The following is a 26,878-nucleotide window of genomic DNA, read 5'->3' on the forward strand; positions in this document are numbered from 1 at the left end:
TAATGGTACTGGATGGTTTATTATTGACCCCTAAAATTGTCAACAATAACGTTTTTATAAGCTATGACAATTAACAAAGCAATACAACGACAACAATGTCCCTCCCACGGTCATCTTGAAAAAAACACGGAACACGTGTCCTATTTCTGTTTTTAATTCATTTAAATATGGAATTCATTCAAATGGACACACACGCCCACAAACACAGAAGATTCAATTACTACCCATCGACATGTCTCCATATAAACTCACAAACACATACACACAAAATCACAGTTTTGAACTTTCCACGTGGCCTATTCTACATATACAATATGACAAAATAAAAAAACAAAAAGCGCTAGAAATTTGAATAAAAAAAAACAATCCAAGTTGGCACATAACAGAAAAAGGCTGTATATGGAATAACAGGAACAGCGAAGATACAGTCAGATTATCCTATAAATAAATGCAGTATTGACATTATAAATAGGGAATCGCATTTGAATGTAAATGCAGTAGTTGCAAAATTGGAATGCATGAAATTATATTCCTTTCAGTGTAAAGTCTCACAAATGCATAGAACCTTTTTTGTAAACTTGACCCCTTTTTTTTTCCCCAGTGTAACACGACTCGAATAACTTGATCGGTCAGTCCCAAAAATCTTTTCTAAACAGACTTGTAAATCCATCCTCATAGAAAAAAAAACAAACATGCGGTTAGTCGTAAAATAGCCATCAGTCACTTGCAACTAAATTAAGCTTACTTTCACATATAGGACTAAAACAAGTGGGAACCCAATAGCCAGTGGGTCACATGATGGCATTTGATGCCATCGGCCATGCTGTTCTTCAAATAAAAATATTTTAAAAAGCCCAAAACTGCATAAATAAAAATGCGGATCATATTTCATAAATTTAGCATGACCCTCAGAGGGCTGTATAAAAACTGGCCCCCAACCTTGGAATAAAACACATTTAATATTTTTTTTTTTTACATTTCTTCATTTATATCACTTAAATAAAAATTAACAGGATGTTATATTGATTCAGTGCAAAAAACGGCTTTCTCTGTGGTAATAGAATGTATGATCTATCACTAATAATTGAGACAACAGGGATGCAAACGGCTCAGTTTTGATCATTTAAAGCCATTTTTGACATGTGCAGTTCTTAATTCATCACAATATGCTTGTATGTTATTAATTGGTTCTTTGGCCTCGGTGTGGCATTACAATTATATACAAAATGGCGTCTCCAAGAGGCCAGATTGCATGGCAAGAGAAGTCACAAACTGGCCGTCGTTAGGATTGGGACAGGGGAAACAAAACACAAAAACATCGGATTAAGGAGGAACAGGACTATTTGATCACAGCAGAAAACAAAAGTTCATATATTTAAAATGTTTTGTCCAATTAGTCCCTGAGAATAGTATTGTGAAATCTATGAGACATTCCTGTAATAATGCTGTCATGTAAATATGCATACACACAACTTCCTGTTTGGTGGTGTGTCCCAATACCTTTGCTCATTTAGGGAGAGAATGAGCACTACTTTTGACAGTGTGGGTAGAAAACAGGTTATTTTTTACATGAAATCAAATGTACATATTGGCCCGTGTTGTACACGCACTCTTTGTCAATTTAACATCTTGATTTTTTTTTGGGGGGTGGATTAACATACAGTGGTACCTTCGAGATCTAACTTGGAAATTACAGGGGGAAATCTGCCTTAAATAGTTTATACATTTTGTAGATAATGAGCGACGTCAGCGCCCCTAACTAGTCCTTACTTCTGTCAGCAACAAAGGATCAACTTTCTGCCGCGTTTTTTGGTGTTTTATGGCAAGGTGAGAGTTAGTGTACAGTACAGAAAGTCCTTTTTGTCAAGAGTGTTTTAGTGACAAGCTAGTTAAAGATGGTGGCTCGCCAGTCGTCATTGGGATCTCTGTGTTACTGCTGGTTATCTCATAGTTGGACTCTAAAAGTTACATTCACACTATAGTGTATGATGTCCACTAGTCAGTTGTTGTTGGTTGCTACCAACTTGAGTCAGTGAACCGGCGCTAACAAATCATCCGAGTTGGTGCTTTTTTTTTTTTTTGCTTAATCAAGTGGGCGAACTGGTACAACAGTCATTCAAGTTTGCGAGCCCACTAACTTGAGTCAGTGAACTGAAACATCGGAGTCTGCAGCATTTCCACTAGGGGTGAGAATCTTTGAATGTCTCACGATTCGATTCTGATTTTTGGGTCTGCGATTAGATTCAGAATCGATTTAGATTTTTTTTTGGTAATCAAAATGATTTGATTGACAATGATTTTTGCTTCAATCTATAGATGTGCAAGGAATTGTAATTATCTACTCCAGTCTGACTCGCTAATGCTAATAAGCGCGGCACTTTTATCACTCAAAAGAACGGCTCCACGCTGATTTATTTTTATTTTTATTGGAATAACTTGATCATGACTTTTTCCTTCTACTCTCTAATTTGGCTACAACTTAAGTGTATTAGACCGCGTGGAACCACACTGCCCCTCAGTGGCCAAACCGGGAACAACATGAACAGCGCTCCCAATAAAGGCACACACAGACAACGGCAAGACAGTATAAAGTAATTTAAACAAAATCAATTTTGGGACATTTAAAATCGAATTTGAATCTTACTAAATGAGATCGCGATTCTTATGAAAATCGATTTTTTTTTTTGGCACACCCCTAATTTCCACTTAACTTGTCAGTTCACCAATTTGACCTGATCAGTCTATAGCGTTTCCAGTGACTCGAGTCAGTGAACCAAAATCAGCTGAATTATCCGCCGTGTTTCCTATGAGTTTGCCTTCTCGCCATTGGTTAATGGACACCTCGGACTTGCGAGTTGTGATTCAATGCCAAAATCTAAATCATCAACAAGGCTGATGTGAGAACCAATCACCAAGACTTCTTTTCAAACATGTTATGAGTTCAATGTCAAAATGTGACTTTCAATCTGGCCTGTACACTCCATAAAAGTTTTGACCTTTGCGGTACCACTGTAATAAATACAAAAAGGGAGTGGGCATCATGCAAACAAAGGCTTGAAATGCTTGTGGACGATATAAACTCAAGCGGGTCAAATTCTCGTTGGACGTTTTGATACCGATAGAGGGAGCCCCGCTGCTGCTGCTGCTTTTACTCGTCCACATGCTCCAGACCATCGATAATCCGACTCAGCCGGATGTTGAGAAGGCGGACCTGAGTGTCCAGGTGGTCTATCTTCTCCTCCAACGAGCCGGTGCCACGTCGCCAGTACACACCCACAGGGCCCGTCATGAAGTACAGCGCCATTATGCCGCACAGTGGCAAAACGGCACGCTCGGGGTCGCCCTCGAACTTCTGCAGGACGTACAGGCATGCCAGGGCCAGCAGAATCACGCGCGCCAGCCAGAAGAAGCGGCCGAACACAATGTGCAGCACGTAGAACACGCCGCCCAGGAACACTGACAAGATCCACAGGGCTGCCAGGACGCCGGCCACGAGGGGCAGGGCGCGTGCTGGATTGCTGCTCACAGACGCCGTGCTGAAGTAGTGGCTCAAGTTGACTGCTGCGGATGGGAGGAAGGCACCAAGTTCAGATGAGCACCAGCAATTCAATTATATTCAAGGAACTGATAACGCTTAGTTTAAGACTCACAGTCAATGCCCATCACATCAAGGAGATCAGCCCAGATTTTCCAGATGGTGTCAAGGAAGGAGTCCACGCCATTAACGAATCGCTCAGTTGCTTTGGAGAAGAACTAAAAAAAATAAAACGAATTAGCACTAAAACATCTTTTTGACAAATTGTTTTTTTTTGAATATAGAAGAACAATGTGGTAAATAATCCTGGCAGATGAAACCTTAATACCAAATTGAACCGCCAGTTTCGCCACCGATGTATCATTCATAACGTTTTCTGCAACAACAGCTATTGGCCGAATCCTGGGAGATAAAATCTTAAGCATTGCAATACATATTGAAATAGCGACTTTGTGTCTACTTGTCTATCCATTTTTACTAAACAGACTGCTACCACCAAATCAGTTGACCCAACAGGTGTTAATTACATTATGCCCATTTGTATAAAAATTTAATGGACATCGAAAATGTATTAGAATTATGTGTTATGTTATGAGACACGGGACATTAGTTCGCCCCTCTACACTTGACGTCATCATAATTCCCACCTGTGCTTTATTCCTAAGAAATTTGGTGAGTCGAACCACGCCAAAAAAATTCGCTTAGCAGGTTCAGCAGATAAACCCACCGGAAGTAATGTCAAATGCTCGGTGCGCTTGGTCAGCAAGTGACGTCACCAATTCATTTAGCGACATTTCACTGTAATATTTAATAAATTACATTTCATTGTAATATTTCACAAATAGGCTAGCGCAGTGCTTCCCTAAGCCTAATGGGTGGATAGGCTATGCTTTTATTTCGCGATATGTTTTGGGGGTGAAAATCGGGTTTCAAAATGGCATCCTCCTTGAGATAGCTCCCCCTCCCCCGTGTGAGCTATTTCCTCGTTAGCCACTTCAGCAACACACACCCAAAATTGAATTGTTACATCGGGGCCCGTCCTGCACGTTCACCTTGTAGAGGCCTCGGATGTTCTCTTCCCCGAACACGTTGCTCAACGTCTGGTAGACGCCGTTGGCAGCCCGTCGAAAGCTGTTCTGGCTGCTGGTGCGGCTCCTGGCCGCTTGGGCCGCCGACAGCACGGACGCGGAGAGCACCAGAAAAATCAAAAGACCTGTAGTCGCCTTCATGGTCCGCCTATATGTTATAATGCACGGGATGAGTTGAAGATGCTGCCCGAAAGACTCCGCTCTCCGCTTCAGCTTATCAGTCCAACCTTTGCGGTGGCAGTTGACGAAAAGGGATCCGCGTTGCGTTGAAGTTGTCCTCGTAGATTGCGACTTCCAATTCCCATCAACGGGACGTGGAGCGAGATTATCACGCAAGAGTGCAACTTTCTCATCAAAAGAGCACACGGTCAGTTGACATAACACAATTTCTCGACTAAATTGCTGTATAAACAACGCGTACTCCAAAGTTTCAATAAAAACTACGCTAATTCCGATAACGGATGTGTTCAGTGAATGCGCCATCAAATAGTTGTTTTAAAACTCACTGCTGCCCTCTATCGAGAAACATGTAGGACGCAAATTTAATGCACCCGTCAAACTGTTTTTGCCGTGTAATTTTCCGTAAAATTGTCAATCGATACTTATTTTACCAGAAAAGTAGCCCTGGGAACGTTGGACAAAACCTTGATGGATGAGGCCGCACACTTCTGAGCATGCTATGCAGCGTTCCTAAATAGTTGTTGCTCTTTCACATCTTTGATGATAACAGACAAAGGAACGTCTCAGATGAATGGAGAAGGATGGACATAACTATACATGTTCAAGCAAGAATACAAAAATAAAAATTAAAATAAATATTTATGGATAAAGAAGAGTGTGAGAAAGGCTTGCAACTGAATGAGTTAATAAACATAAATTGTGTGCTTTTTAATGTCCTACCACTAGAGGGTAGGATTGCAGTTCACATTAACAACAGAAACTGATTGCACCTGCCACGGCCTCGCGTGGTATCATAGCAACGGAGGTAATTAGGCCATTAGTGCTTCACTGGGCTTCAGGTGGTATCCAAGAAACGGATCGGTGTTGACAGAACGCAGGAGAAAATTAGGTTTTCAAATAAAAGTTTATTCATGTGTAAAAGTGAGTGTAGTAAGGGTTTAAACATGTACGGGCGTGCTCCAAGAGTCACCTTCCTGCCAAATAGTGAGACTTCAGCCACAGTGGGTCCAGGATCGTACAACATAAGTTCAAGAAGACACTCCACAGTGTCAGGTAGGATTGTTGAAAAGTGATAGACACCTAAAACACAGTTTTTAATTGTATTAAATAAGTTGTTGTTATTGCATAGATGGCTATGCTCCATTTTTGTCCTTGGCTAGCAGACTACCATTGATCAGTGAGTCCAGTGAAACAGAACCAGGACCTGTGTACTATGATACTTCACCTGTAAAGGTAAGAGGAATACCTCATTATAGTGTCTTTAATATCCTAGCGCTTAATTGCACTGTTTATCATAATTTGACGGAATCCCCCATTTTCTATAAAGTTTTGACATTGTGAAAAAAGTACACACAAACAGAAAATAATATTGGACACAGGTGAGTGTCACGATTGGGTGATGGAAAACAGTGGTCGACATGCCCATGTCCCATTTTTTTTTAACGTGTTACAGGCATTATATTCCAGTAGGTGTGACACATTTATCTTATTTTGCAATATTGTTAAACAATTGTAATGCTTCTTTTTTAAAAAATTTTTTTTAGCTAAATATCCACGGTGGCTGCAGTCTTCGGAGCCGTTCCAAGCGCTTTGGGGACCCGGTGTGTGAGGGTCCGGGTCCCGGGGCCTATCATGTCCTTGCGCTGCCAGCCACCACCATCCACAACAAGATGATGAGCCCTTGTGGGAATGATGCTGTGCTTGGCAGCAGACTGGTAAGCTGAGGAATGGAAAGTAGTAAAATGATACTGTAAATGTAGTGACGTTTTAACGGGGAGATTTTTATTTTTTTTTTAAATAAGGAAAGAGTTTAGAATAATTATTTTAAATTCAATGTAAGGAAATACAGAAATGATATATATTTAAAAAATACAGGTGGTTGTTTAATTAATGTTTTAATAGAAATCCCAATTAAAAAATCAAATATTGTAATAAATAAACACAAATAATGTACATGAATGATTCATGACAAATTCTACTATATATAAACATCTAGTAAAAATAATATATACTATAAAAGAAAAGCCTTTTTAATATAATCACATAATATATAATAACGATCCATAAAATAATGCATTTTTAAAATTCGTTCAGTTTGCTACACTATCACTTTTGTTGTCATTAATTTTTCTCAAAACACATTTTAATTGTGTAACTCCTTTGGTTGCCTTTTTAAAAGCCTCCAGTGTCACTGAAAGTTCAAAACAAACCACTTGCCATCAAAAGCAACCAAATTATTTTAGCATTGAACCTCTTGCACGTGACATGAATATTGCACTCATATTTTATGATATAACAACCCCCCCCACCGCTTTTCACCTGGTGGTTGTATTTGATGTTGTGAGTGCATTTAAGTGCCTGAGAGTTTTTAATCCATTAAGATTAAAACATAATTGGCCTTCGCTTTTTCTACATTGTTCAAAAGTAGATTGAAAAGAACAAACATTAAAATTCTTCAATACCTCACAATTATCAAGTCCAAAATGTGTTTTTTGTTTTGTTTTAATGTAATTCAAAATACAAAACTAAATGTCTCTTTGCAGTCACATCCCATTAAAAGCGTGCTACAGCGGGTTGCGAGCCAATATGAGGTGCCATCCATTCCCTCCCCGGGTCAGGCGTGTGGCTACGAGGAAGACGCCCTGGGTGTGCTCCGTAAACAGGAGCCCCCGCCCAGAGACGCAACACTGGGCCCGGCCTATTACAGCCCTTTGATTGTAAGTGTCCCAATACTTTTGTATCCTCAAATGCATGCAACTCTCCCCAAACTGTGAATTATTTCCAAATCCATCTACATGCTTAATGAATGCAGCTCCACAACTAAAAATATGCAACAAATAATTACTGTAGAAGTGAAAAACAAACATGCAATATTTTTTTTAAATATATATATGAAATAGGTAGTGGATCCCTGATATTTGTGGACGATAGAGACCCCATCCTATTGAGTTATCTCCGAATCCATTTCCATACCGATTGAATGCAGCTCCACTTTGGACGCCACAGCGCGCCCATGCTCATCCATTTTACATGTGTGCAATAAAGAAGGGGTCCATTCGTAATTATTCCTGCAGTCCCATTACAATATTCACTTGAAACAACACGCACAAAAGGAAGTCCTCTGCTAATGACCAATGGGAGCCCACGGCGTCCTTGAGTGTTTGTCTAGGTTGTGGTTGTAACCACGCTGGTGTCCACGTTTTAAAATTCCATCGTGTTTCCTCAAACAGTGAACCCCCCGCCCCCCCCTAATTGATGCTGTGTCCCAGTTAATTTGCCAGGCACGTCAATTGCTGAAGACATATTGATGGCTGACTTTTTTTCCCCGGTCATAAAAAAAATAGGGATTTACCCTGGAGAACCCACGGGGTCAAATTTGGCCCCTATAAATTCTGCTACTCAAATAGCAAAGACCTTTTTTATTTTATTTATTTTTTTACAAATTTAACTCCAAAAGTCCAGAGTGCCACTTCTGACCCCTGCATGGGGCCATCTAGTGGATGAATATTGCACTTACATGAGCCAGAGTGGTGGTGACAAGATGGCTAAAATGCAACAAATTAAACAAAAAAATTATATTGTTCAATGTAGCTGTGTATTTGATTAATTATTTTCTTAAAATTCTAAATATAATTTACTGACAGTTTTTGTTATTCAGATTTTTCGAAATGATACCCCTAAATCCCAAAGGGTCAAATTTCGCCCTAATCCTAAATTAGGGAATAAAGGGTTCAAATTGAAAAAACATATATTTTGGTGTTCAGTGAATTTATAGCAGTCATTTAATGTATAATTCATAATTTTCCAAAGAAGAAAAGGCTTCTTGGGTCCTCCAGGGTTAATTATTTCTACTTCATACACAGTCAATTCTGTAGAGTAAATTTGACTCTATTTTGGTGGGACCAAATAGACTTAGAGTAATATTAACACTTGGAAGAGAGTAAAATAAATAAATGGGAAAAAATAAAAATGAAAGTCACTCAGGGGCAGATCGAGAAAGGAAAAAAAAACAACCTATAAACCACTCTACCCACCCTAATGATAGTTGCTCAGGATAATCTTTCAGAAACAGCAGATAATCGGGCTTTATCTGACATTGTTCGCAATGGAGGGAAAATGCTCATATTTGTTCTTACAGTTCTTTGCTCAAAATCCTAAAAAAACAAAACAGTTTTGGCATTTGCATCATGAGAGAAAAAAAACGCATTTAAATAATGTATGTTGGACATTCTCTTCAGTATTAAAAAGTTCCGCTTATATAAGTAGTTAAGCTTTTTCACTTCTCTTCTAAGGGTTCCTGAGACAAATGTGCTCCGTCACAAGTGTGACACACAAACCATGTGACGTCACACATGAGACGCAGCATATTTGCCTCAGTATCTCTGAGAAGGGAAGTGAAAAAAACTAAACTACTTATATTTGCTGACAGAGCTAACCTAAGACACAATAAATATCCTATAATTTATAAGGTCTCAATTATTGCCTAAGATTGAAGGCCGGAAGAATAACATAATTCTTTTGAGTGTCACACGCATGACGGGAGAATGGCCGATTTATGCACCAAGCAGAAAAGCGTTGTAGTTGCCATTAAATTAGCAGGCAGACATAAAATAAATAAGTTAATTAATACAACATAAACATACACATACGCATTCTTATCACACACTTATTTGGCCATAAGGAACATTATTACCAGTGCTTAAGATTGGCATTGGAATTTATTACTTATTTATAAGACTACTCATTAAATGATGTGTATTAAGTGACGTGCAAAAAAAAAAAAAATACTGAAATACTACAAATATTTAAAACAAATAAAATAACAAATATTTCTGATACAAATCTCGTTTTAGAATTTAGAATTATCTGTTTCATAGTCTGATCTCATTTGAGGTCAAATAAAAAATATTTCATCGTTTTACCTAAGGATGAGAGAGTACCGATACAAGGTATGCCAATACCAGGCTTGTTTTAAGGTATCGGTACACGTAACGGTGGCCAATACCTCCTGTGACCGTTTTACGAATTGAGAAGGATGGAAAAACGGTCATTAATTTCATTCAGTTTTAAGGAAAAATGCTATATTTGGATATATATAGGTCTTATCGAACATGTTGTTTGTGAGTTGAGTACTATTAGCAGGGTCCTATTTGAAGTAAGGCGTTTGTTTGAAAGGAGGTCGTTATTTATTTATTTTTTCATGATGGCCATATATTTATAGTCAGTGGATACCAATATTTGAGGAAATGTACCCCTCAACAATTCAGTCATTTTTGTGCTATTTTTTTTTTTCGGGCTGACGCCTTAGTTAAAGAGGTCAGTGTTGAAAAGTTGTAAAGCGGAGGCGGCGGAGTGAAGGCTGTAAAATTTCCTAGGAGGGAGGAAGAATGCTGACATATTGTGTGACATTTTGCTCAACTTCACTTCTCATTCACCTTCAACTTCACAGCACAGATAAAACACGGAATAAGTCCATCCTGTTTTCCCGTCCTTGCCTCATCCATTCATCTTGTCGTTATCGCTTCCTCCTCCTGTCATTCTTCTAGCCTCACCGCAGTCTTGTAATGTTATTTTTTTTTGGGGGGTTCTATTGTCTCCAGGCTGAGAAGACATACAAATACAAAGGCATCCACTTTGGCAACATGACAGCCAGGAGAGACCACGTGACCAGGGATGAGGGTCCAGGGCCGGCCCACTACTGCCCTGAGGCGTAAGCATCACATGTCACGCTACACTAAATATCTTTATTTTTTTGGTGGCTTTGAATTTGCGTCTTTTTCTCTTAAAAATTCCCCGTCAGTGTTCCTGAAACGCACTACGAAAACGTGAACGTGCGAAAAGAGCAAAGGGTCAGGGCGGAACTTGTCATTCCCCGATACCACCAACTGCTGCCCCAACAGGAGCACAAGAAAGTAAGTGCATCTTTTATGACGATGACATGACATGATTTGTTTTAGGAGAGGCTAATAATACTAATACATGCTGCATTACTTGATTAGATGAAGGTGCAGATAATCTTTGAGTCGCTATTGTATTAATGGTTCACCACTACAAATCATAACGGTATGGCCCGCCTCCACATCCTGCTTAAACCAGGAAGTGGTCTGCTAACTACCAAACACAAATATGACACTCTAAAAACATTTTCTAAATGTAATTTCTGCTATTAATTTAGATAACAGTTAAATAAACATTTATTTCAAATGATTTCATTTTTTTTAAATTTTTTTTTACTAAGGCATAGATTTTCATTCAAGCCCATAGTATGATGTCATACACACAAATGTGATGCTGATGTAATTTTTTTTTGTGTTTAATATTTTTGGGGATTTAATAATATTTTAAATTGCAGCTGACTAAGTTATGCTTGGTTATAATTGCATTTGGTAATTAATAACAGTTATTAGAAAAATGAAAACAGACAAATAAAAATGCATACTAATAATAATAATAATAATCATAATTTCTGCAGCTAAGGTATAAGGTTTAGCTTATATTAAAATGACTTGTTTTTGTCACAATTTTTTTTATAAAATTGACATGAAATTACTAAAGTAATAAAATATCAAATTCAAAATATGGCCAATATAACAAAGTAGTAATGCGTACATATATACCATTGCCCTCCATAATTTAAAAAAAAAAAAAATCCCAATCATTTTGTTCTACTTCAATTGATAGAAACTCATCATAACATTGCTAATATGGAGGGGGAAAAAAGCAAACCAGTGAGGTTTGTTTAGCAATTTATCATTACTAGATTTGCAGATATATTTACCTAATAACTGAACATTAAGAGTTAAGTGTATCAAACGTTGAAAGCACTGGATTTCGTTGAGATATTTCCCCCCACTCAAATGTCACTGCTCTTTTGTGCCTTTAGGGGGCAGTAGAATGCCACCTTTTTAGCCTCACTCAGAACACGTTTGATGATGTTGTGGAGGAGTTACTCACCTGTGTGTGAACCACAGTGTACTAAGCCCACATCTCCTCCCTCACCCTGAGAGAGGATGCTGTTTGACTTGACGTTTGTGTGCACAAGGAAGTGAAACATCTCCCTTCTGTCAAACATTATACCCCTCTTCTTCTGTCCCTATAGTTTTCCTTGAAAAACAAACAAACAACAAAAACATCATTGAGCACGTTTAAACATGAGTGGAGTTACCTGTGACTTTGAGACTTTGCCCTCTCCACCATGTTGCATTTGGACCTCCCCGCTGTGATGCTTGTGCTTCCATCCATCATCATTAGAAGCTCACAACACAAAACGATGTTATATACACACACACATAAAGCAGATGGGTCATTAGTCACAATGGGGACATGCAGGGCAAAACACCTTTTTACCTTAGCTGTCCCACTGAAGCTCATTAAATCATCTTTTGGACATGCAGCCTATTTAAATACAACCCAAGCCAGTGTGAACATCATGTGGATGATGATGATGATGATGATGATGATCATGTCATATTTCCAACCCTCTGATAATTCCCCACTGATAATAACTACTACTAAAACATTTATAATACAATATAGAATTAAATATGCACCAAACAAGCAATGCATAAAGTATTAGTCACCCTCTTAAAATAATGACTGTCCCAAGTCCTATTATGACAAAAATATAATTTTCTTTGCCTTAACCATCTCTTCAGAATGTGGCAAGCATTGCCTTGCTAAAATTGCTAAAATTATCTATATTAAGCAGAAAAAAATCAAATTATGAATGAATATAATATAAACAGTATTTCATTAATTTTTTTCATTTTTTTCTGAAAAACTCAAAACATTATTGAGGCCATTATATTAGGTAGTCGACAGTATCATAATAAGGAATACTCAATTTCAAGAATTCGCAAAAGACAAAAACAATCTAAATGTAATTTACTTAATTTTTTAAAATGTTTTAATTAGTATTTTATAAGCCATTAAACACATAATTAAATAAAATACTGTTTTGCATTATGATAAGCATGGTCAAAGAATGAATTAGGCTTGTACAAGTCCTTACCCACATACAGACTACACTTCAACCTGTTTGATGTCACACATCCCATAATGCATCACTCACTGCATGTCACTGTCAGTAGACATTGTCTGTAAATTCACTTGCCAACTTTATTGTCAGTTTCAAACGCAGAGCTTCTGTCAAAAAAATAGTAAGCCTCCGAGTTGTTGTGTTTGCTTGCAGGAATATATCTACTTGCGTTTTTTTTTAAACTTTTCAACACACAGTGTTGTTTTTGCCCACTTCCCTAAATAACAATTTTCTTGACTTGCCGAGGACTGCGGGGTGCGAGTGTAGCCCCTGGATTTTTGTCAATCGTAAAAGCACGCGCAACAAAGGGTGTTGCACAAAAAGCTATCAAAATAAGTGTTACCTGCCCTGTGTGAGTGTCGGCCTACAAATAGCTTTTTCTCATGTACACGGCAAGTATTGTACTCCGACAATAACAAGCCACACACACACACACACGCACAATAAAGTCCTGAATAATAATAGATTTGTGCAGAAACTTACTTATGTTCAGCTCATTTTATTTCAGGTTTCCAAACGGTTGTTATTCACAAAAACAATATCCTGTTGGGATACATTATGGTTATATCCAGCATTGGTAACGCAAGTTTTGCAAAGGTTGACTCTGAAAATTGCACGCCAAGCAATGATAGCCTTTTTTTTTTTTTTGCGGTTCTTAACACCAAATTTTTGCAACAGAGTAAATTTAACTCTATATTTAGAGCAAATTTGACTCTATTTAGAGTGGGACCAAATAGACTCAGTTTTAGAGTAGGCTAATATTTACGCTTGGACGAGAGTAAAACTAAGTATTGAAAAGATAAATAAATAAAAGTCACTCAAGGGGTGAGGAACAAACTCATGACTTTCAGTTTGGGAGACTGCCACTCTACCACCTGCGCTATGCCACGCCTACTGTTTGCTTATCTCCAAGAGCATTTTGGTCTCTTGGCGTTAGGAAAATTCCAGTCGACATCAGCAATATACTAACACACAGCAGGAGCTGCGTGACTCGGGGAGTAGATCGGCTGTCTCCCAAGTTGAAGGTCGGGAGCTCGTTCCTTAACCCTTGAGTGACTTTTATTTTTTATTTTTTTCATTTCTTTATTTTACTCTCTTCCAAGCGAAAATATTACCCTTCAAATGAGTCTATTTGGTCGCACTATAAATAGTCAAATTTACTCATATTAGCTCAGGGGCCACATGGTGGAAAATATATTACCAAGTTGGCCAAATAGGTAAAATCATTGTATATAATTAAAACAAAAAATAGCCGTCAATTATACGCAGATTTTTGCTATTTACGGGCCAGCCCTAAATTGCGGGCCGCAACTGTAAATAAACACTGCAACACAATTTTGCATATACTTGTATATTGTTCACAGAATGCATTGTGTGGTTCCGTTAATGAAGTTATAAAGGCGTTAAACTTTTTCATACGTGTAGTTGAATGTGTCTCTTATTCAGCATGTTTGTGTTTGATTTATGTTGGTCTACATTTTTTATTTTTATTTTTTTAAACAAATTAACTTTAAATTGCATGTAAAATAACGACATCCAGAGCAATTCCGTGCACAAGTTGCATTGCTCATCTGAGGATTGCTTGTGAAATTAAGAATTTATATGCTTTGATTGGGGCCGGCTGATTAGTTGGTCCGACATTATTATTATTATTATTATTTTTTTTTTTTTACTTTACTTTACAAAATCATCTTGCGGGCCGGATTAAACCTTTTTTGTGGGCCTGATCCAGCCCGCCGTATGTTTGACACCCCTGCTCTAAAGTCACTCAGTAGCGCCTCCCTGCAATGTTAGGAATAATCCCCCCCCCCCCCCCCCGACACCAGATTTACCCCAAATTGGGTAGACATGTATGTCATAACAAGATACATGGAAAAAGTCTCAAGGGTCCAAGCAGGAAATTGAACAAATGAGCCTCAATCAGAAGCGGGCATCCTGGACCAGTGATTTTTTTTTTTTTTGGACCACTGTGTCATGGCACACTAATGTGCTGTGTGTTCATTGATCTACAGTATGCCAGCAATGTATGGTGACGGGCAGAACAATTAACTCATTCACTGCCAATGACGGCTATGGACGTCAAAAATTAATTTGAACTATTTCTATTAGTTTAATATTTTTTCCCCACTTTTGTCAACTAGTATATGAAAACCTATTGTGTGTTGTTAATGTCATTTTTATTTTTATTTTTTTTATCGCGTCAGGCGATTACATTTTTTAATATTAATTAATCGCTTGACTTCAATAGCTAACTCACGATTAATCACAAATGTTATATCTGTTCTAAATGTACAATAAAAAAATTCTAGGTTTTCATACTCTTGTTAACAAAAGTGGGAAAAAAATAGTTAAAATAATAGAAATAGTTCAAATGAATTTTTGACGTTTATAGCCGTCAATGGCAGTGAATGAGTTAAACGCTCTTCCAATAATGGCAAAGGTGTGGAGGGTTCTAATCCCTGCGAGTACTGAACAGGTCCCGGTTTTGCAATGATCGAGTCAATTGGTGAATTCATTGAGATGACATCATCATTATTCCAGGCTGTTATATATATATGATTTTGAATGATAAAATATCAATCTCTTTGCCTATACCGGCATCTAACGGACGATCATTTGGAAGATTGGCCATGAAAAAGTAATTCCAATTCGTCTTTTGTACAGGGCATTCCCGGTCCTGGCCACTATGACATCACAGGGCAGTTTGAGAGGCTCGTTGACAAAAAGCAGCGGGTCACCGCCGCCTTTCTCTCTCAGACTGAGGTACAATGCAAACACCACGCGCATCCGCCGCTTCACTAGTTTTATATTCGTACGATACAATCTTAACTATCATGCAGACGCAGCAATGTTGAATTAACATAATTGCTCAAATTCCTGACGTGTCACATGCTTGCGTGGCCACTCGCGGGCTTCTCAAGATTTCATAGAGCTCAATCATGACTGCCCCTGTAAGTCAATGAACAAATCGAGACGGGCCAGTCATATCCACAGAAATGTTTTAAATGTCAAATTAGGTCAGTGGAAGGAAGAACGAGTCTGGAACAATGAACAGGAACAGAAATAGCGATTTTAGGAGCAGGAGAGGGAAGTAAAAACAAGACGGAAAGAGTGATGCAAAGTCATGGAAAGTAAGAAGAAGTTAGAAACTGGGACATAAAGTCGGGAACAGGAACAGCAAGTGGGGAAATCAAATGTATCATTTTAACCTGGCTTATCACATTTGTAGTATGTGCGGTGTATACTTGATGGACAATAGTAATGTATCATCATACCTTATAGTCTAAAATGTGCTCTCCATAAAACAAAACAAAGATAGATGTACACGTTACAACCCCCCCCCCCCCCCCATCTGACTCGTCCCATTTAGTATCACAGTGCATTCCACTTTGTCACTTTGCATTTTTCTGCTACAATTCCAGTAGCACGACACACAATATGGCTTCATTGTCCCAGTAGCATGAGAACAAACTATCGATTCCGCTGGCCCAGATAAGCAAATTAGGATCCATTTGGATGCATTTAGGGACATTACTCCGCATAGTGCCAACACTGAAAATATTTCCCGGGATATAATCTGGGAGATAAATGCAGTCAATTAGCGACTTCTCATAGGAGAACGCAGTTCAGTATGCGTCCCAGATCCAGACTGCGCTGAGCTCCTTTTGTCAGTGTGATTCGAAGAGATGAGGTGAACATGAGTTTATTAGCACGTTCAAAAGCAGGAAGGTTTGGAAATGTGCACTCACTTGCTTCTTTTAATGACTGCCATAATTGTGTGCTTGCATTTATGGTACTTTCTCCACTGCAAAGAGATGGCATTTTATGTAAAAGAAGATTACGGGACGCTGCGGTCAAGTGGAGACTGCGGAGTACTGCAGTGTCCACATGTCAGGGCAAGGAACGTCAAGTCAGAAATAATATCAGAAAGTCAGGATCAGCAAGAGGGGCAAAGGAACACAAATGGAGAACAACATCTTCACATTCAGAAAGGCCGCGTACGTACAAATTTCTGCTTAAATTGTGCATCCGAACATTTGAAGCATAAATCTGTGATTCATCAATACGACTTTCCTTGAGTTTGTTCTTACTCTGGGAACCAATTGCAACCTCCTCAGACCATGATTATGCACAAATAATAAAGGATCTGGTCAATGCGTTTCGTCCGAGTCGTCTCGCATTGCAAGATATTAAGAATTCCAAATAGGGACAAATCAATAATTACCTCGAAATGACAGATGAATTTCATCACTTTCACCCTCATCCTGTTAACACAGGGATAGGCAAGTTTCCTCTTGGATTTTTGCTGAAATGAAGGCCTTAAATGACATTAAAAATCATTGAATGCGATGTCCAGAGAAAATTCAAAACGATTGTTGTATTTGCATTTTACATACAATGTTTGCAAAGTAGTCACTATAACTCAATTTAGCGATAAAAAAAAAAAAGTGAGAAAAATATATGTATTTGTGGTGACTGGTGACTTGTTGTAATGAACAATTAACAAAATGGCCATGAGTCCAGGACTTGCTTCATGTGCCAACCATCGATTTCTTTGAATTTGAAAAGAAAAATGTCCAACACGAAACACTAATGCCACCTAGTGGCAGAAAAATCACCTCGACAAATCTATGACTCCATGTTTCACACTCCTTTTAAATGTTAAGTACCTTTTTAACTTCAAATAACTATGAATGGCTAACTTTATCAATAAACTAAAATATAGCATCATATCTTTATTTGGTGACTATATTTGACCATTTTTATGTTAACAAGAGCATGAAAAACTTGAAAAACAAATATTTTACTGTACATTTATAACAGACATAACATGCAATTAATCGTGATTTACAAATGGAATCATGCGATTAGGATTAAATTATAATCCACTGATCCCTAGTATATAAACAGTATTATGCATGTGTGTGTGTGTATGCAGTACGACGTGGCATTAAACTAGTTTTAGCTTGCATCAAATTACATTTGCTGATACCTGCAGAAACCATACATTCTTATTCTCTAACATATGCACGTGTCGTGTTTGGTGACGATACAATGGAAAAGGACAATAAGGTCCATTTCAAGTTTGTACCTCTTTGTCATCACGGGCACAAAAACACAAATGCGTGTCTATGTGCAAGGCAGTCTCCGACCCAATTTCTCTGACCGCATGCTGTGTGCAAGTGTGTGTGCGTGCGGCGTTAGAACCTAGGGCGACAGTTTTCTTAGATGTTCATCTCGGTGTGACTCGGTGTTCTCCTGTGGAGGGATAGAGAGGAAATGAGATAAGGAGGCACTGAGGGAGGAATGAGAGGATAAGAGGAACAGTGGGAAATCTGCCCAGTAGTCGCCTCAACTATAGAATCTTCACAATCTTGCCGCAATATCATTTGGACAATAACCACATGTGGGATTGTTCTCAAGTGTGTGTGTGTGTGTGTGTGTGGTTTGGACGAAAAACAAGTTTGACAACATAACAGAATTCAAATGAGCTTCAGTAAAGTGCTAACAAAGCTCAGTTGGGAGTCCGTTTTTTTTTTGGGGAGAGCAAAACTTGAAAAAGAGCAAAGGCGCAGCGTGAGCCTGACAGATGGGCCTCCTTGCATGTATAACACGCCACCAATGTGGTGGCCTTCAAACAGCAGGTCATGTGACAACAAAGATATTCATGCAAAAATTTCCTTTTCGCGCTTCTTGTGTGTTTGGAATTATGTCAAATAATAGCTCATCTGTTCCTAACAAGACACACACTTTGTTTTTTGGGCAGAGGTGGCTAATCCAGGTCCAGAAAGTAAAAACCCCGCCACAGTTTTGGCTTTAGCTAGCTAGCTAGTGAAGGAATTACCATTAATTGTAATTGTTTGCGTGTTCAAATAATTGCAAGATGAGATTCTGGTGGAGAGGGTCCTTGCAAGGTTGGTTTATTACAGAGATCTCTGGTCACACAGTTAGACATCACCCAAGCAGTGTCATCCAATGTGTGTGTCTTCTTTTGCCCACACAGCCTCTTTATTCAAAACATGAGGAAACGCCTCTGTCATCCCGTGACGCACAGAATGAGTTTGCATTTTCCCAGTAAACTAGATCGTCCTTGAACTTTTGACAACCGGATTTCTAATGAACAGCAACTAGACTTCTTGGATAAACATAGAAACATTGTAACGTTCTCATTTCTGGGAAAACAGTACAAAAGATAGCAAGAATGTCAAAAACATTACTCACACAGGTTATATCAGGTCAACATAATTACACCTTCATCAACACATCTATAATGAAATGTAAAACAGGTCAAAAGTCAAATAAACCAATAAAAATGTTAATAATGTCAACACTAGCTAGCTAGCTAGCTCCCTAGCAGGTAAACGAGCACCATGGGAGCTAGCTAGCTAGCTAGCACCTGGGGCTAAAGCCAAAACTGCGGCAGGGTTTTTACTTTCTGGACCTGGATTTGCCACCTCTTGTTTTTAGTGTAAGAATTTGACAAGAAATGGCGACGCTTAAGCACGTCGAGACATTTTGTAGTGAGTACAATACAGTGATCGTGTCAATTCACTAATTTGTGTTTATTTTTGTGGAACCTGTTCTTCAACTATATGCTGAAATACCCACCTAAAGCTAGCCAAAGCTAGTATAAATGTTGTAATCGTTATCAAGGAAGTACGTTGAACTGTTATGGAGGGTTTTTGCCACAGAATGACGGTTTTGCTCTGCTGAGGGGCTTTTAAAATTTGCAAGCTTTTCGTGTTATTACTTGACAGTTTGTATTTTTATGGGTCGTGAAGGCAACATACATTAAGGTAATAAATGTAACCATCTGCAAGCCATTATCTTTTAAGTATAATGTAAGTTTGAAATTATGATAAACATTTTTAAGGTTGTTGTTAATTACTCAGTTTTTCGCTGTTCGCTGTGATTCACTGTATAGACATTCATCTATTTTACATCGACAATTTTGCTGAGTGAGCAACTACAGTATGCGGACTGCTTATCACAAGCTAGCGCTGTATTACTGTAAATTGCATATCCAACAAATTTGAATGCATCACACACGCGCACAAATCACCCACTGTCAGTGGGGCCGTTGCTTGAAAGTGACTTTGGATCCTCAACCAGACTTGGTGATCATGCTACAGATGTGAGAAGGGGCTGTTATGTAAATTACTACGAAGTGGCGGCAGTTCAACAGGGCTCGCTCATAGAAGCATTTTCAGAAATAAGCAAGTAAAAGCTTCACTTGGTTGTTTTAATTTCACACTTTATGGGTGGGCAGACTGATCCACTATTTGTATACAAGACATTAAAAAGTCAATTTTCAATAATATACCCCCCTTAGGAGGTAGAAAATTATGGATTACGCGGCATGAAAATAAATCATGTAAAATCCATCTGTATTATTCCACCACTCTTCAGAGCTTCTGCTGAACCCGGTAGCGTGTGTGTGTGCGCTATAAGTGCTGCTGAGGCTGGCGTCGCTGCGGCTGACACGGAGAAACTCTGATGAAAGGTCTATCGAGCCGAGCTTGACAAGCACAACTTGAGCGGTGTTAAAATAGCTTTTGCCTTAAAAAAAATAAAATAAGATAAATCCTCTGGCACCAGAACTGTGCTTTTTTGGGGGCCCGGTGGAGTTTAGGCATTATGTGTTGTGTGTAATAAGAAGTGAGGTCTCGTATTGTGATTTATTGTCAAAGTGTGGGTCTGGATTAAGCGCATTAGCATCTCAGGTAGCAAGGGAGTCATTGTAAAGAGGTTTTAGACATGAAATGCTAGCATGATAAACGAGCATTAAAGTAGACGTCGGCTCTCTGTTTTGTCCATTAGAGGTTCAAGCCTGCCAAGGAAGAGTCGCCACCAGTTGGCGCCTATAACGACCCGCGTTGCGCCATTCAAATGTCTCACGGTGCAACGACGGTGCACAAAAGTTCATTTGGTGTCACTGCTGAGCGTTTCCCGCCTAACCGCAACGGAGGTTCCACACCAGGTAAGCATGTGTTTTTTTTTTTTTGTACCTGGCAAATTGGTTTACTATCATGCTAGCGCATCAATTTTCAGTATACTTAACTCTTTGACTGCCAGATGTTTTCAGAAAAGGGATGCCGTGGGTGCCAGCCGATTTTAAGCATTTTGACTGATCTTTCAAGGTCCATAGAAAATTATGTGTTTGGACTATGGAAACACACATACTACCAAATGAAAGATTGGAGTCTCATCTTTCATCAGAAAAAAAAAAAGTTTGTTTCTACCTTATTCCGTTTTTCAGTAATCCACAATAGAAAATGGTTAGTTTCACCTCTGTTTTGAAACAAACGTCTTTTAACGTCTTTGGCACTCCTCCATAGGATTTTACTAAACGTTATTTAACGTCAAAGAGTTAAGTCATGTCATGAACTTTAGCTGGATCTGGCCCTAAATCTTGGCAACAAGGACAATTATTTTCCTCTTGGTTTTAATGTCATTTCGGTTGGAAATATGTGCAATTTTTAAAGTGGAAAACGCTCGAGATGTGGATTTTAATACAGGCAAACTGAAGCATACGTGAGGCTTCACAGAGACGGCATGAATTAGCTTCTTTTCACTCATTGAGGTTGTAGCACTTTAGCACCAAGCCTATCAGTTTAGCTAGCTAGTGAGCTGGCTAGCTAGATAACTACAGTAGGCTATAGGTTAAGTTCGGTATTGAAAATGTGACGTAAACCAAAAAAACACTTTATAGCTAACTAGCTAAATATCTAGCTAGCCATGCACATTATTAGATGAGTCAATATAGTTAGTTCGCTCACAGACACAATTTGGGACACAAAACATTTACTTGTTTAATTTCCAATTTGATTGGTGAACAGGCACTCTAGAGACACAAGTATTTGTACACAAACAATAAAAAGTCAATTTTCCATAATGTGTTCCATTTAAAGATAGGGACGGTTGGCATCAGTCACAAACCGCCTAAATGTGTCTCTTACATAAGCATCACCGTTGGGTCAGTTTGCCTCCCAGTAGCAGTTTTTTTTGGGACAAATATTTGCTCATTTGTGTTAATTTGCAATGTTGTATTTGCTAGTTGTATGCAAACACATTAGCATTGCCAAATTGTCTTCTCGCTTCCACATTTAGATAAATGATCAAACACATTCGGGGGGGTTAATAAAGCCACAAATGTTGTTTTAGGAATGAGTGGGTGGAGTGCTATCTAAAAGCCAACTGTACAGTAAACTGCATCAAAACAACACAAACATAAATCATCATCATGCCATATATGCAGTAACTCCGCAATATTTGACCACACTTCCTTGCAGGAGTGCTCTAAAAGTACACGATTGCGAGTTTCTCACAGCCCCCTTCGCTTTTTTTTTGTGGGTGGGATGGCAACACAGAAGTGAAAACTAATTAAAAGCGTAATGAAAACCATAGAACCAGCTAGAAACCTCTAATTGCTCAGTACATGAACAAGGTAAGTGGCTACTACTCACAGATGACAAAAAAAAAGGGGAGTGGTCGTACAGACAATATCACTAAACACAAATATCTACCATGTTGACATCACATAGCAATCAAGTATGCCACTTAGCAGACGCTAATGCGGTTGGCTAGCGCTGTTGGCTAACGCTAAAAATCTAATAAAGCTCAATGCAATGTTCAGATTGATGATTAAGAAGCCACCTCAGAAACCCAGCTATTTGTATTAAAAAAAAATAAATAAATCTTAGTGTATACTCTTGACAACATTGTTTAGTTAACTCTTTGACTGCCAAAAACGTTAAATAACGTTTAGTAAAATCCTATGGAGGAGTGCCAAAGACGTTAAAATACGTTTTTTTCAAAACAGAGGTGAAACTAACCATTTTCTATTGTTGATTACTGAAAAACGGAATAAGGTAGAAACAAACTTTTTTTTCTGATGAAAGATGAGAGTCCAATCTTTCATTTGGTAGTATGTGTGTTTCCATAGTCCAAACACGTAATTTTCTGTGGACCTTGAAAGATCAGTCAAAAATGCTTAAATCGGCTGGCACTGGCGACATCCTGTTTCTGAAAACGTCTGGCAGTCAAAGAGTTAATGATGGTGATAGCTTGACCCACGATCAAATTCATTAATTCATTCAAATGTTATTTTTATGAGTACTCTATTTGGTGGTAAAGTGTTACTCCCTAATATACTGTGTCCAGGTCCCGGCTCCTACAATGTGCTGGACTTGGGTTTGGCTCAGGAGAGTTTGAAAAGGGCATTTTTAGAGCGAGCCAGGAAGGGAGGCTTTGGCTCCACCACTAAACGCAACAGCATTTTCCTCAACAAGGAGTCCACACAAGGACCTAGCCCAGGAGATTACCAGGTAGAGTTGTGACCAAACCCGTAACTCGGTTTAATCATACAGTAGTGCCTTGAAATGCAAGTGACCGAGCTTATGAGATTTTCAAGAAACTAAACCGTCAAATCGGAGTGATATGAGCGCTGTATGGTTGAAGTGAGCTCAACTCACTTGGTAACAAGCAGCAGTTGCCAGATAGTGAACAAATCTTTAAAAAAAAAAAGAGAGGCTTCAAGCTGGTTATTGACACTCCCAGTTAAAGTTTACTGTCAAGCTAAACATAAATAAAAGACAATTACACATACAGTAGCTTTGCTGCTAGCTAATGCTAACACTAAAGAAGGGCTAATGAATAGCCTTGGTGTGGTGGCGTTATAAATACTAAATGCTGTTTATTTTGTGTCAGGTGGAAAAGCGTCCAGAGGAGCTTTACAAAAATCAACACACAGCCGCATTCAGATCAGCCACACAGCGTCTGGCATCCTCCGTTGTGGCCAAAGTAAGTCTCTCTCTGTTTTGTCACCCACGATTTAAACTTCCATACTTAACAAAAAAGTCTTTAAAAGAAGGAAGCGCCAATTTTCAGACTTTAATAAGTGGGACATTGCAGCACTAGCATCTATTCCACTCCTACGATGATGATGCCAAGGATCCTGTTTTTCCACAACTTTTATCTTTGACTGCTTCCTGACTTTTACTTAATTAGTTCTTTTGCTACTTTCCCCCCCACCCTTATTAGTCTCCTACCAAGAACATGCTGCCTTTGTTTTCAAATACATTTGAAGTTGGACTCTTTAATCCATCATATATAGATCTTTTTTTTTTTTTTACGACTAGAAATGAAAGTTGGTGAATAAGTTTTGACAAAAAAACATGCGTGGACTATGTTGCATGCAAAAGTGTTGAAAAATCTCAGGTGACTAAATCTGACGTATCTGCTTGGCTGCGTTATTTGCAGCTTTGATAATATTGGGTTAAAGGCAAAACACAAATCTTAGTTGCCTTAGACGGCCTTTTCAGTCATTTGTGTGCCCCAATACTTTTTACCCATGTGACTAAATGTGCAAAAGTGTCTTGCAGATGAGACTCGCTAACAACAACTCCCATCTTGTTTATGTTTTGCGAGCTTAATTTGCAGTGTTTGTAGGCGGCGTGGGTGGACGCGCTTAAAGCCCTTCTCTGACATAAGTTAAAGAAAAGTCCGATCAATAGTGTAAAAAAAATGATTGCTTGATTTACATAATCAACGCTGGAGCCTGTGCACCTGAGTGGCCGCGTCGCGTGTACCGGCTGCACGCAGAGCCTCGTTGATGAGCACTTAATGAAAACAGGCCCGGGGACGCGGTAGCTGCAGTCGTTAGCCACATGCCGCGCCGCAGCCGAGGCCGTCGCCATGGCGACGTCCTGACCTTCACCGCAGGGACCGATATTACAAAAGCGACCGATATTCCGGAAGAAGCGGCGAAGGCAGGCACAGGGGTGGAAGTAAGGATGAAGGCACCGCCGCGCCCGTCTCGTAATCTTTTTCATGTGCAGGCGAGAAGCTTAATGTTGGAAGTGACGGCGGCGATGGCAAGTATGAAAGCTACACTCTGTCACGTCGGATGAACCAAGATGTCTTCACGCGGCCATTGAACACACCACGAACACCTGTTATCCAACTCACTTTAATATTTCCTCTTTGATAGCTACTCCTTTTCTTTTTGCATCTTTTGTTTGCTTTATTGCAGCGGTCTTAATAATTTGCATAATGTCTTAAATCCGCTCCTTAAAGTACGTTTTAATCCACAGCCATTGGCAGATTCATTTGTAGAAGAGTGGCCAAAAAGCGTCATTTTTAACTTCTGAAGCAGAGTGATGTGTACTTTTTAAAAGTTTGGGCTAGGTTGGGTGGATAATAAAAATCTTCTCTACAGTAACAACAATGTCCGCCGTCCTTCTTTACCTGCCTCCATCCTCTCTCCTATAATGGCCTCTTCTCCGCCGAGGTCGTGGGATACACCCGCAGGCAGCGCCCGGAGACAGCGAGTGAAGAATTTAATTTGGACCGATGTTCTCCCCCGAAGGGCTGTGGCATGGGGCTCTGCCTTCTATAGATTAGTGACACATTGCACTATCCCCCCCCGAGCGACGGCGCACACAAGCTCTCACTGGCTCTTTTGTCACTTTTTTTTTTTTTTTTTTTTACACCGCTTGCCTTTCTGCTTCTTCTTCATTGCTGTCAATTTCATTCTCCCGCCACTTATGCGGAGATGAATGGGGGTCCGCGCGGACCGCCACTGAGAGGCAGGCCGACTCACTGGCGAGGACAATAGCCGGATAGCAGAAATGTTGACATCCAATTTGATCGGAAAGACTGAAATTCAATTGGATAATAAAGCGGAGGGCGCTAGGCCAACTTTGGTCTGTTTTCAAAAGGAATAATAGGAGTTACTTAATCTTTCGGTGACGGTTCATAGCTGGATAGGCAGCAATTGAAGTCACATTTTAACATGATTATTAACTGCTAGCAAGATCTGAATGTAGCCGTACTTCATTATTTCCTCCGCCGCATTCAATCTGACCAAAGCAATGAAAAGACAAGTGACAGAGCTTTGTAACTTTTCTGTCAAAGGTTTAAAGCGGCCATTTAAAATTCTTAATAAACTTAACAGGGGAGTAGAGTGTCAAAACTGCTAGCAAGATCTGAATGTAGCCGTACTTCATTATTTCCTCTGCCGCATTCAATTAAACCAAAGCAATGAAAAGACAAGTGACAGAGCTTTGTAACTTTTCTGTCAAAGATTTAAAGCGGGCATTTAAAATTCATAATGAATTTAATGGGAGTATAGAGTGTCAAAACTGCTAGCAAGATCTGAAAGTAGCCTCACTTCACAACTTCCGCCCCACTCAAGTCTCCGACCAAAGCGACGCTGTTGACTCCCGTGCACTACCGCAACTGTCAGATGCGATAGTCAAACATGGCCGTCTAATTATGAAAATACGTAGCCATGAGGATACATATAAGGCTTCAACAAAATAGCAGTGCTAGCAATACAAAGCTAGCATGTAAACAAGCCGGCTTTGTCGGTAGCATGACTTATTTGTAATGAAGTGTTACTATTGCTCAACTTTATGTTTTAATAACTGGACAGGCAGCAATTGAAGACTCATTTTAACATTATTATTTGTAGTGTCAAAACTGCTAGCAAGATCTGAATGTAGCAACACGTCATTCCTTCCTCTGCCGCATTCAAGTCTCTGACCAAAGCGATGGAAAGACAAGTGACATAGCTTTCTAACTTTTCTGTCAAAGGTTTAAAGCGATCATTTCACATTTTTAATAAACTTAACAGGGGAGTATGCAGTGTTAAAACTGCTAGCAAGATCTGAAAGTAGCCTCACTTCACAACTTCCTCCGCCCAAATCAAGTCTCCGTCCAAAGCGATGCCGCGTACATTACCGCGATAGTCGAACGTGGCCGTCTAATTATGAAAATACGTAGCCATGAGGATACATATAAGGCTTCAACAAAATAGCAGTGCTAGCAATACTAAGCTAGCATGTAAACAAACCGGCTTTGTCGGTAGCATGACTTATTTGTAATGAAGTGTTACTATTGCTCAACTTTATGTTTTAATAACTGGACAGGCAGCAATTGAAGACACATTTTAACATTATTATTTGAAGTGTAAAAAAAGCTAGCAAGATCTAAATGTAGCAACACTTCATTCCTTCCTCTGCCGCATTCAAG

The 26,878-nt window shown here is 39.2% G+C and overlaps 2 protein-coding genes and 1 long non-coding RNA gene across 9 annotated transcripts in view; 1 reads left to right on the plus strand and 2 right to left on the minus strand.

Moving 5' to 3' along the window:
* Nucleotides 1–138: 138 nt before the first annotated feature.
* bri3bp (bri3 binding protein) lies at nucleotides 139–5,078 on the minus strand. Its single transcript, XM_077560925.1, has 3 exons — nucleotides 4,588–5,078; nucleotides 3,651–3,753; nucleotides 139–3,561 (listed from the first exon to the last, which is right to left on the minus strand). Exons 1-3 carry the CDS (start codon nucleotides 4,762–4,764, stop codon nucleotides 3,149–3,151), a joined length of 693 nt encoding a protein of 230 aa, XP_077417051.1. The 5' UTR covers nucleotides 4,765–5,078; the 3' UTR covers nucleotides 139–3,148.
* The window catches only part of stpg2 (sperm-tail PG-rich repeat containing 2), a 129,583-nt gene continuing 107,781 nt past the window's right edge, over nucleotides 5,077–26,878 (plus strand). For 3 of the 7 annotated variants that reach the window (XM_077560915.1, XM_077560917.1, XM_077560914.1), the window contains exons 1-10: nucleotides 5,079–5,856; nucleotides 5,933–6,036; nucleotides 6,348–6,518; nucleotides 7,347–7,520; nucleotides 10,404–10,513; nucleotides 10,604–10,715; nucleotides 15,506–15,604; nucleotides 20,663–20,822; nucleotides 23,006–23,169; nucleotides 23,552–23,644. In XM_077560915.1, coding sequence (XP_077417041.1) covers nucleotides 5,715–5,856; nucleotides 5,933–6,036; nucleotides 6,348–6,518; nucleotides 7,347–7,520; nucleotides 10,404–10,513; nucleotides 10,604–10,715; nucleotides 15,506–15,604; nucleotides 20,663–20,822; nucleotides 23,006–23,169; nucleotides 23,552–23,644 — 1,329 coding nt within the window. In that variant the 5' untranslated portion in view covers nucleotides 5,079–5,714. Of the gene's footprint in view, nucleotides 5,857–5,932; nucleotides 6,037–6,347; nucleotides 6,519–7,346; nucleotides 7,521–10,403; nucleotides 10,514–10,603; nucleotides 10,716–15,505; nucleotides 15,605–20,662; nucleotides 20,823–23,005; nucleotides 23,170–23,551; nucleotides 23,645–24,681; nucleotides 25,049–26,878 lie in introns of those variants that run through there. The other 4 variants (XM_077560920.1, XM_077560919.1, XM_077560913.1 and 1 more) reach the window with 4 other exon arrangements.
* Nucleotides 5,695–25,253, minus strand: LOC144048690 (uncharacterized). Its single transcript, XR_013293402.1, has 4 exons — nucleotides 25,091–25,253; nucleotides 17,934–18,100; nucleotides 11,758–11,907; nucleotides 5,695–6,523 (listed from the first exon to the last, which is right to left on the minus strand). It is a non-coding gene; the product is annotated as an uncharacterized LOC144048690 (long non-coding RNA).

The sequence above is a fragment of the Vanacampus margaritifer genome, chromosome 3, assembly GCF_051991255.1.
Source record: "Vanacampus margaritifer isolate UIUO_Vmar chromosome 3, RoL_Vmar_1.0, whole genome shotgun sequence".
In the NCBI taxonomy this organism is placed as follows: domain Eukaryota; kingdom Metazoa; phylum Chordata; class Actinopteri; order Syngnathiformes; family Syngnathidae; genus Vanacampus; species Vanacampus margaritifer.

What these genes read in the sequence shown, in the direction of transcription:
- bri3bp (XM_077560925.1), bottom strand. Translation starts at nt 4,764, where the DNA reads ATGAAGGCGACTACAGGTCTTTTGATTTTTCTGGTGCTCTCCGCGTCC. An exon ending in ACATCCGAGGCCTCTACAAG is followed by an intron (nt 3,754 to 4,587) that starts GTGAACGTGCAG and finishes TATTTTTTTTAG; the next exon opens with TTCTTCTCCAAAGCAACTGA. An exon ending in TGATGTGATGGGCATTGACT is followed by an intron (nt 3,562 to 3,650) that starts GTGAGTCTTAAA and finishes TCCCATCCGCAG; the next exon opens with CAGTCAACTTGAGCCACTAC.